This window comes from Ammospiza caudacuta, chromosome 4, assembly GCF_027887145.1.
Source record: "Ammospiza caudacuta isolate bAmmCau1 chromosome 4, bAmmCau1.pri, whole genome shotgun sequence".
NCBI classification, from domain to species: domain Eukaryota; kingdom Metazoa; phylum Chordata; class Aves; order Passeriformes; family Passerellidae; genus Ammospiza; species Ammospiza caudacuta.
Window position 1 is genome coordinate 2,533,584 of NC_080596.1, and position 13,359 is coordinate 2,546,942.

The 13,359-nt window shown below is 39.4% G+C and overlaps 1 protein-coding gene across 1 annotated transcript; it reads right to left on the reverse strand.

Annotated features, from left to right (window-relative positions):
- Positions 1 to 607: 607 nt before the first annotated feature.
- Positions 608 to 13,289, reverse strand: LOC131556962 (uncharacterized). The gene is made up of 8 exons (XM_058803920.1): positions 12,735 to 13,289; positions 10,912 to 10,998; positions 10,501 to 10,734; positions 9,199 to 9,221; positions 8,245 to 8,390; positions 7,597 to 7,688; positions 7,408 to 7,503; positions 608 to 6,339 (listed from the first exon to the last, which is right to left on the reverse strand). Exons 1-8 carry the CDS (start codon positions 13,287 to 13,289, stop codon positions 4,696 to 4,698), a joined length of 2,877 nt encoding a protein of 958 aa, XP_058659903.1. The 3' UTR covers positions 608 to 4,695.
- Between the last annotated feature and the right edge of the window lie 70 nt (positions 13,290 to 13,359).

Genomic DNA, 13,359 nt, shown 5'->3' on the forward strand with positions numbered 1-13,359 from the left:
ATATTTCCTGACAGTGTCCCTCTCCAGCTTCCCTGTGGGCCTCCTTCAGATACTGGAAGGTTGCAGTGGGTTCTCCACATGACTGTCTCTTCTCCAGGCTGAACAGACCCAACTTTCTCAGCCTGTATTTATAGGAGAGGTGATCCACTCCACTTAACAACTTCATGGCCCTTCTTTGGATTTGCTCCAACAGCTCCATGTCCTTCTCCTATTGGGGATACCACAGCTGGATGCTCTACTGTAGGTGGGGTCTCACAAGAACAGAGTTGAAGAGGAGAATCAGCTCCCTTGACCTGCTGGCTGCACTTCTCTTGATGCAGCCCAGGATACCATTGGCTTTCTGGGCTTGTGTCCAGTTTTTTATCAACCATCACCCCCCAAGTGCTTCTCTGCAGGGCTCAATCCATGTTTTGCTCAGCCTGGATGTGTGCCTAAGACTGCACCAACCCAGGTGACTGACTAGATGGCCCTTAACATCCTTTCCAGTCCAAAATCTTCTATGTTTCCAGTATTTCAACAAATATTGCCTGTATTAATAAAAACCCACGTGGCATTCTTAACTACTAGGAACTGAGTTTATTAAGTTACTTTTCAGTAATTAGGGGTCCTTTTTGCAAAACATAGGGTCTTCATCATTGATAGAAAGCTCACACAATCTCCTGCTCAATTTAGCCAGCAAATTTGCCTGCACTGTTCCAGTTTAGCTTTGCAACAGGTTATTCAAACAGTTGATACCATGTTCTCAATATAATATTAATAAATTATCTTTTCTAATACTACTCATGAGTCTTATATGCTCAATATAATTATAGAAACACGAGCCTCTGCAGCATTATTAGTTTAAGCTTATAGCTTCTCTGCAGTGATCCCAGGGAACTACTGTTTCAGTATTTGAGGTCATATCAAATACTCTCTTCATCCTTACTCTACCTACACACCAGGGTTTATTAACAATGAAACAGTTCAAGTGCATATCTATTTGATTTTTTTTTTCTTCAAGTTAAATGAATGATTTTTTTCTTTCTTCAGGTTAAACACGCTTTCTATGCATTCAAGGATTTTTCACTGCTTACTAAATCTATTGGGTGTAATAAATTTTTTAGAATACAATATATACTTCACTTTTAAAGAAACTTAAAAGGGAACAATGCTCCTTTGTTTTTATTAAACCAAAGCAAGTCTAAGTGAACTGCAATGATCCAAATAAGAATGTTCTACTGCCATTTAAACAGCTGGAAGAAAACTATAAAGGGAAACTGAACTATGTTAGCTGAAGAATGAAAACTTACCAAAGCACCAGTACTTAACAGTCTTACCACACAGACCATCAGTCTTTATGTTAGAAAGTTACTAGATCTGAGTTATCAAATACAATTTCAGAATAAAGCTTTAGCTAATAACCAATAATAAAATAATAATTAAACCAAAAATACAAAATAATGCAAAGTTTACTTTAGGAAGTTAACCTTTAAATATTGACATTTAAGCAGCTCTAATGTCAACTAAACAATCGTTTTTAATAAATTTTATTTTTTTTAATAGTTACAAAACCAAATAGTTGTACTTTATCTTTTAGTTGCACCTTTTATCCAGGCAGTGACATATATGTTAATATAGCTCTCAGACATATATTGAACAAACATCACATTTCTGACAGCTGGAGAGATTAGCCTCAGTAGGACAGCACTAGAAACTTTCAGCTCATTTGTGAAGCATGTTCAACAAGTACTTCAGCTATTATAATAAAATAAACTATTTTAATTGCTTTCCAAGGTTTCTATTAAATCATCAAGTAGTATAGTCATGAACCACTAAAAAAGCTTTCAAACTGGCCTGCAGATTTAGTTTACAAAATCTGAAATACACAGAGGGCTTCATAACAATATCACAAAGCTTGATGAAGAAAATTTTTCAGCCATATGTAGAATTGCTTAATTTTTTATCCCCTTTATTTTAAGGAGTCAGAAAGATACACAATTGTGTAAAACAAATTACTGAGTTTAGAAAAATATGCTATTTCCTTGGTGCTTTGGGTTTTTTTTTTTTAATCTTCCTTTGTCTGTTTTTGGGTTTTTTTCCCAGCAAGGGCAAATTCCTCAGTAGTATTTTCAGACAAATGCTTCACTTTAACACTGCCTTTTTGTTTACCTATAATCTGAAAAAAAATATACACACATACCTAAGCTTAGATAACCTAGGAAAGTGAGGCTTTGACATCAGTCCTCACTGCTACACAGAATTTTATGATGACCAAGACAGTGGTGTAAGTATTCTCTATGGATAAAAAGCCAAATATGCATTAGGGACAACTCTGAATCCCATTTCTTTGAATTAGCTCTGGTTCACCCAAGATCACTAATTGTCCTGCTTCCATCCAGGACAGGGTTAATTTTTACAGTAGTCAGGAGGAGGCAAGCCCAAGACCCAGAGGTTATTCTGTACCTCACAGCATTTTCAGGGAACAGGGGAAGGGCTCCCTTCTGGGTCAGCACAGTATGGCCCAGGGAGTGGGCAAGGATCTTCTTGTTTGTTTCTATGTGAACCAGATCTGCCCTGTAAAACCTGAATGCTGCACTGTAAGGCACTTGGACAGCAAAGCTTGAAAAGCAGCCCCAGGACTAGAGCAAACCCCCACACCCACAACTTTTACTTTCAAAGTAGTATATAGTAGTATTTGCTTTATGAGTGTCTTTTCACTAAGAGAAAAAGTATCTGCATGGAAGATAGACTTTATCAAACGCTCATGAAATAACAGAAATTAACAGAAGACAAGTTGAAAATATGTTAAGCTTCAGAAACTTGTTAGTTTCTGATTAACCCTAGCTCATTAGGAGTTTTTTTGTCAGTGTAAAAGAAAACAAACATTTTCTGCAACTTTCTGGCACTGAATTTTACAGGTGCCTCATCTGACTCTAAAATTGTTCAATTTCTCTTGCTTTTGTTAGAGTGAGACCAACTGCCACCTGTGACACTGCCATTATCATCTTGGTCAGCCTTTGTCTTCCAGTGATTTGAGTTAACATTTCTCTCTTACACATGCAGAACATGACAAGAATGTCTAGAGATAACAGCAGAAAAAAAATCTTAGGAGAAATATTGAAATACAGTAAGATTTAAGAGATGCACATCAAAAACTAAAAGACTAACCATAAAGAGAATTTTCACCACCTTCCTTATTGTAATGCAGAGAGAAAAGTCGTATTATTGCGATAAATAGCAGAAACATTTAATGATTTTCAGCACATTTAATAAAGGAATGCACTGCCACAGAAAAACTGAGGCCAAGAACTGAACACAAATGAAATTAGGTCAAAATTTCCTGAAAGAAGAATGGTTTCTCTAAGCTTTATGTCACAGTAAATATATTAGTAAATACTGCAGAGATTTGAATTTAAGTAATATTTTTCTTACAGAGTTACAGAGGTAATTTGCAGATTGATTTTTCTAGTTGCCAGTGAAAACTTCTGAAGAAATATTAAACATTCTACATTTTGATTTAATACTGCCAGTTGCCATATCTATCTAATACACAATTAATTTCTTTAAAGCCTAGCATCAGCTTTTGCTGAAGCATGAACAGTAAACACAACAGACCTTTATTCTGAAACAGTGCTTCTGTCTGTGTATTCCAATAACTAAAGCAGTTATTTCTTGGATCCAGCAAAATAGCCAGCAAAGTAGAAAAGGTGGTCTTTATATCCTTACTGTGTATTGATTTTCAGACTAAAAACTCCTTGAATTCCAAATCATTAATATATAGTAAGAAGTGCTGTTTTGCTTTTTTCTTATTATTACACACAGATGTCAAAATAAAGTTTTTGTGGTTTAAAAGCTAGGTTCTCCAAAAGCTTTCAATAAAACAGCAAGTTAATCTGTCCAAGTATCCCCAACAGTTGCCAAAAAGAGCTGAAATTCAATTGTGATGTTTCTTTTTCCTGAAAGCAGCACTTCAGAAGTGTAGCTGACACCCTTCTGCAGTGTGTAACAAGAACACTGATATGATGCTTCCATTTCAAAAGCACAAGAGAAATTATTGAAATTACACTTGAACTTACACCTTCAACATACATTAAACACATCCCAGAAAAAGGAACAGCCAAGGGGAGATAAGGAAAATAATTTTTAGTAACACCTTCAATATGCTTTATTTTTGTGGCTCTCCTCCCTCCCTGCCTGCGAGGTGAATGCTCTCAGCTGTTCTCTTACCCATTTAAGTGCAAGTGCTGCTGCACACAGACAGCAATTAACTGCCTCCTGCCACTGAGGCTTCACCCAGCTCGCGCTCTGGGACACCTCAGCTCCCCATCCCCCAAACATACCCCAGAAGGTTTGCATTCTTGAAGATGCAGCATCTATGGCTATGCTTTGGTCTTGAGCAGGACATGACATTTTTGGTTGTTTCTTGAGATAATGACTATACTATAAAAGTCACTTCATTGCATTGTACTGCTCATAAGCAGTTATGTATCTGACACAGATATACCTTGATTGGTGAGAAGTGGGTAGAACAGCTGTAAAATCACAACTATGCCCACCTTTTAATGTGTTAAGTAGCATTTATTTCATTCCAGCTTATTTTCCTTTTCAGTCTCTCTTCACATTTGATTTTGTTCTACCTGACATTTTGTCTTCAGCAACAGAAAAATATTCTGATGCATGGCTGGTATCAGTGGAGACAGATGTTTGACTTAGCTCCTAAGTGTCAGAAGTGCTGTCTCTTAGCATTTCTCCTGTCTCACTTACTGCAAGCACAGAACCTCCTAAAGATGGATCATTGCACGCGCCAGGAACAGAACAAGCTGTGCTCTGACACTGTACAGGCTCAGGTTCATCCTCCCTTCTAGGACACGAACAGTTGTTTTCAGCAACAGCTTCTTCATCTTTTACCATTTTTTGTTGTTGTGTTGCTTCAGGGAGTTGAGTTGAGGAGGAGGCATTCTCATATTCAACAGGAAGGACTCCTGAACATAAAGGCTGACAAGGAGTGTTACCATCACCAAGCCTTTCTGCACTTTCAGTGTTTTCAGATGAGTTCGCTGGCAAACATGAGCCTTCGCATTTTGGACAGCTCTGAAGAGAAGAAGGCTCTGCACACTCTGAAGTTACGGGTTTCCCTAGATTTAGAAGTGTTTTGTCAGATTTCATCTTCTCCTTATCAATTTTTTCTGTTCTGTTTCCAGAAAAAAACACAGAAGAAGTCAGCAAATCAGAGGTATTTCTGAGAATGCCTCCAAATGAAAATACTGGTGAAGGCAATGGAAAGTTACTTTTCAAAGGAAACACACAATTATTGGTGAGAAGAGGGGTCTTGGAGACATCATTCACCCCAGCTCCAGTGTTGGCGTCTGAAGTACCACAGGCTACAGCTGTGCTGGATTCTGAGGTGTGAGGTTTTTGCTCCCTTAAGACAGATGATTTCTGTGTACCACATCCTCCAGGTTCCTTTGCACAAGGTGTTTTTTCCTTCATGTGAGATAATGTTTTGTCAGATGGCTTCTCAGATTGGGTGAAAAATGAGGATGATGGTAACACCTTACATGAATTGCTAGCTTCCGATCCTGCAAACCAATCTCTTTCTGAATTACCAAAGGGAAACAAAATGTGTGGTTTCTCACTTTCAGGTGAGACTAAATTAGGACTTGTTGGAGCATCACAAACTATGTTCTTGGCTTCAGGACCATATTTATCCTGGTTATTGGTTTTATCCAGCTTATCACATTTCCCTAAATAAAACTGAGGGAAAGTACACCTCTTGTCTTGCTTTTTAAAGGAAAATGTACCTCTGTCTTTACTAAATCTTGGCAATGAGCTGTTAGATGCACTGAAAGTAAAAGGTACACCTGAAGGTCTCCCTGCTGAAACATCTACAGATTCTGAAGCTGAAACAGTAACAGCTACTGTTGCTGCTGGTTGTAAGTCCAATAAAGTGCCAGAATTTGCATTCATTTCCTTGGAAACAGTACCTGCTGATGCCTGCCTTGGCCATTTTTCTTTAATTAACAAGTCTGGAGAGGCTTCTGACAAAGCTACACCAGATACTTCCTGGCCACTTCCCTCATGAAATAATTTTAAGCCATCATTACTTGTGGATGGGATGCTGTGAGCACTGCTTCCAGGAGAGTTTCCTTTTTCAAAGCCACCTCCTCTTTGCAGGGCTCCCATTTTTATTTTATCTGTCTTATTTGCTTTGGTAGGTGAAGATACAAAAGAAGTTCCTGAGGACTTATCCTTGAAGGCCTCAGCAGTTACAAATTTATACTTTTTGTTTGCAGGGAAACTTTGAGTCTTAAACACATTGGTGAGCTTCTGAAGTTCCATATAGTATTTGTAACGTAGCTCCTACAATTACAGGAAAAAATAAATCACATTATCCAACATGGTATTTGTGAATTCAGCGGTTATAAAACTCATGTATAACTAAGACTGAAGAAAAGTTTTTCTATATTCTAGAGAATTCTAATGTATTTTTCCATTGCTACTGGAAGGCAACAGGACACAAGTCCTTACAGAAAAAAGTGCTTTAAAGACAATTGAACAACATACACATAGAACCCTGATGACAAAGTAGGTTTGGAAAGAGAAGACTACATAAAACTGTATTTAAAGTCCCTATCAAAACCAAAAATATATAAAAACACTAACTTAGATATTAAGCAACAAATTCTCAAGAAAAATAGCCATCTGAAATTAAGTTAGATGGTGGGGGTTTTGTTCTTTTGTTATTATATATAATTGCATTCTTAATAGCAATAGAAAACAGGTATTTTCCAAAACAATGCAGAAAAAAATTTTCTGTATTTAAAGGACCTAAGCAACTTTTAAATACACTCATCTGCCACTGGTATTCTCAGAACATGCATAATGTGATTCACTGCCAGCCATGTTTCAGTAACTGTAACTGGAATCATTCTCTGCAGAACAATACTGAGCCACCCACATACAGCTGCTAGTAAGTAAAAAAAAAAAAATTAAAAATCTAGTTGCATAACTGCATCATTTTAAATGAAACAAAAAAGAGATTGAATTCAGTTTCATGTCAAATTGTTATGTGTTCTTACAAGATGGAACTCTATTCTTTAGGAAACAGAATACAGGCAGATAACTACCTCTTCAAATAGACACTAGGGAAGTTTATTTGGATTAGAAAGCAACTGATGTGACTCAAAAAGCCACATTAAATATAAAAGTAAGTATTTGAAGTCAGCAGTAAGATTAAGTTTCAGCTTTCTAAAGGCAAAAAAACCAAGTACAATTCTGACAGCTTTAATACCTAGCCAGATTTCATTCTAGAAGTGTAAGGGTAACTTTCTACTCAGAAAACTGAAAAACATGTTAAAAGCTTATTTAGAAAGTTCCATCACAACAAATAGTAACTTAGCCATACTTACAACTGATGTTCAATCATACCTCATGGCTCATATTTTGAAATGCTGACATTTCTGATATTGACATAAAGCGAGTAGGGATCCTGCTACCATCTGCTTCATCCTGTCCTGTTACAGGCTGAAAAATATTTTGCAGCAGACATATTTCATTCTGATAAGCCACAACAGACAAAATAGCACCATGCTGAAGAACACATAGCCAATAACTTACAAGAAATGTGTTGGGTATATTCTTCTGGTCCTGCCATTGCTTTAAGGTATCTTTAAATAGAGTTGAGCTCTCATTTCCTTCATAAGGCAGCTCTATTAGAAAAAAACAAGGATAGTGATGAACAATATATGAAATATAGAAAATACTGAAAGGTTCCTATGCACCTAAATGGATTCCATTTAAGAATAAAAATATAGTGCCTTAAGTGAGACCCCAGTCCTTGCTGAATTTTCTGTGATATACAGCAAGAAGTCTGTGTAATACATACTTTAAATGCTGGAAATGCCTAGCCTAACAGAAAACATCACACCTACTCCTGGGATGTAAAGGCACCTAATGTGAGCATAGCCAACACTGGCATGACACCACAACAAACGCCCCTCTAGTTCAGCAACACACTCCTGACAGCGCTACTGGCTGGGTATCCAAAGTGCTGCAGGCTGCCAACACACAGCCTAGGAACCTGCAACAGAAAGCACATTCATAACACCCATTTAAAAACCCCTCATGAATTTAGCATCCATTTCATTTGCTCAGATGCTTTCTTGCATGTGTTTGCCATGCAGGTTGCTTATCAGCAACTGGATCCACAAGTTCCAGATTTCTAGACTTCCCAAATCTTGTCTTAATTAAGTCCTTCTTCCTGACCTGGAACAATGCCTGCATCGACAGGTGTTAACTCCAATGCTAAGATTTCATTAACCACAGACTTGATATCTATCTTCTTTGGTATATACACTGGTGGTTTTTCCCAGTTGGATGCTATATTCATCACATCAAGCTGAGTTTTCATTCTGGAAAAGAAAAAAACCCCCAATGTTGCAAAAATGCAATTTGAACATTTTTCTTCGTGCTTACATGCTAGCTAAATTATACCTGCTTCACATAAAAAAAAAATCAAGTTTTCTAGTTTTTTTTCTTGGAACTTGTTCACTTGAATTAGGTTTCATAATCAATGAAAACTGCAAGTAGTAGTGCTGGTAGGTCAGCAACAAGTTACACCCTCCACTTTCTTTAGTGTACACTGCCTGAATCTGAATTATACTCCTTTTTCAGAGGGCACTGTTAATTTTAGTCTTAAACACAATGCATTTTAAAGAACCCCATTTTCAATATTCTTCCTTAAACAGAGGCTAAAAGGTTCTCAGAAATGTAATTAAGAACTCTTAGAAGACATTACAGGGTATGTGCACTACCAACACAAAACCAAAGGTACTGCAGAATCTCCACACATTCTCTTACACTGAAAGATTTCTGTAAAAGTTTCAAGCATGCTTCAGTGTTCCTGAGTTTAAATAAGATATCTGAAAATATCTTATCCCCAAGTATTAATGAATTTCTATATTTGCTTTTTATTCGGGAGATAATTCAAAAGCTTGATTATCTCTAATCCCAGGTAGTACATCACTCAAATTCTTGACACATTCCCTAAAATTTGTAATATTGGGCATCCAAAAATCTGAAAGTATTATAATCTCTTAATTACTCAATACTATTTTCATTTAAAATTGCTTAAGATATCAAATATAGCTATTTTTTTAGTTTTTAATCTTAAAAATCTAAAAGAAAACTAGAGAACTAACAAAACATGAAAAAATATACCTTGAATTCAAGCCACAGGCAACCTATAAATAAAATGAGAATTTGTAAGACATGAGCATTTCTCCAACTATCAGGAAATTATTGCTTTATCAAAATACTTCAGAGACTAAAGTATCTTTATTTCACAGATTTAAAGAAAATAATGCTGATAACATGAAAAAACCCACCAGACATAAAAAACCCAACCTAAACAAGTATGTCTATGATAATTTTTTATCTTGTAATATTTTGTGATAAATACAAAAATCTCCTTCAGAGCCAAATGAAGACACTCAAATTATGGCCAATATTGTCACCTGATCAGTTTCAGAAGTTCAAATCCTTGTAAACATTCAAATGAAGGACTATGGAGAGGAAAGGCTCTCCTATGTGCTCTCAATATGCTATTATACTACTAAAAATGCTGTTTTCTAGTTTTAAATCAGGCAGATCATGGTGGCAAGAAGTGCAGTGCACTTCTGGTCACATGAGACTTCCCAGAGAACATGTAATGAACAGTAAAAGACCTGACAGGATGAGCTGCTTCCCTATAAAACCTGGTGATCTCACCGGATCTTTACACCAAAAAACCCAATGCACTGTTATGGAGGGCAGGCAGGGAGGTGCTAGGTGAAAGCGAAAGAAAACAAACAGCAGAAAGAGGAAATAGATTTAACAGGAGGAATGGGAGGAAAAAGATGAGGAAGTTAAGAAAGAACCAAAGGCAAAAGTGGAGGAAGAACAGAAGGCAAAAGAGAAACAGAAGAAACAGGCAGAATATGAAGCAAACCAGGAGACATAGGTGCAAGAAGATGAAAACAGGATGGGGAATGACAAGAAAGGAGGGGGAGGAGGAACAGCAGGAAGAAAAGGAGTAAGCTGAGAAAGAGAGATGTGGCAGTGATTAGTGACATACTAATCACTGGAATCACAGTATTTTTTCCAAAAGTGAGAGTTACTTTTACTTCAAGTAAAAGTTACATTTTCCTTTACAAGTCCTTGACCAGACACACTCAGTCAAACTCTATACTTAATGTCCCATTTATCTGGAGGCACCAAAGAACCATCACAGAAATCAGCAATATGCAGCTTTTTAGGAAAGCAAACAGTAAAAATCACTGATAAGCAGCAAATAAAACTTTTTCAAACTTTTCTAAAAATGAAAAACATTGTTACAAAAAAGTACGAAGTGTTAAGTAATTTTAATCTATATTTTTCATTTGTTGACTTGGTTTTCCCTGATTGATTATAATCTTACCTACAATTCAGCAGGCTCTATTTGAGTTCTTTAGACAAATGCTGTCAAAACCAAAATGCCATTACCTCCAGGAAACACTGAGGATCACACTCATGGACAAGCTTTTCACAATCCTTCAAAAAATTATCAATGGTCTTCTTGTGCGTTTCTTTCATTTTCTTCCAAATCTGAAATTCCTTCTCTTTTTTACTTCTTTGATTTCCAGCATCTTCTAGTAATTGCTGTTTTTTCACTTCTAGAGTTTTGAAAATTTCTCCAAATTTCAGCTCAATTATCTCCACATCGTTTTTCAATGTCATCTACAAGCACAAGAACAGATATAAATGCAATAGCAGTGTCCACACAGAGTCACTTCTCTAAGTAAGCTCAGAGCACATCTACACCACAAGGAGCACCTGTATGCTCCAGGCTGTGAATAAACTACCTTGAGAAGAGAATCAAAGACACACAGAGAACATCCAGCACTTGTAACTCACATCTGCATCATTAGGTCGTTTTGAGATCTCATTCACCAGCTTCTCATTCATTATCCTCATTTGTTTCAGAGTGCTAAAGAAGGTTAACTGCAAGACAATTGAAACATTTATTACAACTTTATCCATTCCACAACATAAATACTTTCAGTGCTTATCTAGAATCAGATCAAGACAAACAAGGAGCTACTGGAGAGGGTCCAGTGGATGACCAGGAGTCTGGAGCATCTCCTTTATGAGGAGAGACTGCAGGAGCCGGGCCTGTTTAGTCTGGACAATAAACATCTCAAAGGCAGGTGCCAAAAGGAGGGTGCCAGAACCTTTTCAGTGGTGCCCACTGAAAGACAGGAACAGTGGCCATAAACTAAACCACAAGAAGTTTCACCTAAACACGAGGAAGAACTTCTTTACATTGAGGGTGGCAGAGCACTGCAACAGGCTGCCTGAGGAGGTGGTGGAGTCTCCCTCTCCTGAGACATTCAAACCCCACCTGGTCACAATTCTGTCACCTGCTCCAGGTGACCCTTGCTTGGCAGGGGTTTGGACTGGATGATCTCCAGAGGTTCCTTCGAACCCTATCAATTCTGTGATATTCTGAACAATATATCAAAAAAGCTTGTGATTCAAAGCATCACTTAATAACATTAAAATCTACCCTGGATCAGTACACAAACCTTCTTCTGCTGTTTCTCAAAGTAAGGTCCTCAGGCTCACCTACAGTGCACATTGATAGAATGACTACTTTAGAGCTATAACATTTTTTTCCTCAGGCTTTTTTAACCTCTCCCCTCCCATACATTTATCACAATATGAGTTTTAATGGTGTTATTCCAATTGGGCAAAAAGCTGTGTGATGCTCACTTTTTCTTTTTATGCCTCACATTGCTAAAACAGAAAACTGTTCATAATCAATATGTTTCAGTTTGAGTTTAATATTATCACTGAGTCCTTTATTTCTCAGAATCACTACATCTTTACAGAATCACTACATTATTTACTAAATATGTTTAGTGCAAAGTCTGCTTTCCCCTGGTTCCCACTTGTGACATACAATTGGTAATGTGAAAGGCAGGAGGAAAATCAGTGTAAAAGCAACTTTAGTAAAAGCAACTTCAGTACTGTATTTAAACTTTCATATTTGTACTTCTCATCGCTGCCCCACAGTTTCAATTACTGCACAACAGAATTGCCACCCTGCATCTCAACTTGCACAGGGCATGAAAAGCTCATTCTACCTAAATAGTCCCTATTTTGTTAAAAATCACAACTTCTACAACGAGGCAACCAACCATTATGGCAAGCAGTTGCCTTCTTATGCAGACTGTAAAGCATCTTGCTTATACATTTATTATTACTCACCCAAACTATCTATCCCTAAATATGCAATTATCTGTGACCCAAATTACCTATCACAGCTAGAGAGCCTATAAACAAGTGGGTGTTTTTTGGAGTTGCTAGATCTTCCTGAACTTGGAAAAACAATAATAACAGAACCAAACATCAACACTCGCCCCCCGAATCAAAAAAAACCTCCGACATCTCTCCAAAATAACTCTCCAGGCCCTTTGGTAAATTGGGTTCAGACCTGTTGCTCCTGTAATACTGCCTGGTCCCCCGTGTGCGCTGGATGCAGTCTGACAGCCGGGAAAGGCACAACCCGGCAGGCCACCAACAACTCCCTACTGCCCCAAAGCAGCACAAGCCTCTCTCCTGCCCAGCACGCCGCGGCTTTTCCCGTGTTTCTGAGTAAAAACAACCCGCGCCCGGTGGGGGACAGCCCAAGCTCCCAGCCAGGCCCCAGAGCGGAGGAGGAGCGCCGCGCTTACTTTTTCTTCCTGGTACACCGTGTCTATGAGGTTGACAGAGTGGAAGATGCCCTGGTGCTCCTCGGAGACGCACTGCCCGCACCCCGCCTGCCGGCACATGCGGCAGTAGAGCTGCACCGGCCGGCTCGGATGTTTCTGGCAGCTTCCCCCGAACGCCGGCAGGGAGAGCGGGTCGGATCCCGGCTTCGGCCCCAGCGCCGCCTCCCCGGCCGTGGCGGCGCCCGCCGCGCCGGACCGGTAGAGCTTGACCACCTCGGCCAGGGTGGTGTTGACGGGCAGGGCGGCCACGCCGCCGCGGGGCAGCAGGCACAGCTTCCTGCACAGAGGACAAGGCACCCGGGCGCAGGACGGGCCCGGGCCCTGCCCCGGCCCCGGCGCCCCGCGGCCGAGACGGGCCCGGCCCGGGTTCCGCTGCAGCTGCTGCAGGCGGGCGGCCTCAGCCGAGGCCAGGCACTCCAGCACGCAGCCCCGGCAGAAGTTGTGCGAGCACAGCGGCAGCGTCACCGGCTCCTCCAACAGCGACAGGCACACGGCGCACGTCAGGCTCGCCTCCATCGGCGGCGGCGAGGGGCCGGGCGGCCGCCGCTCCTGCTGCTGCTTCGGGCTCCGCTCGTACAACTGCCCC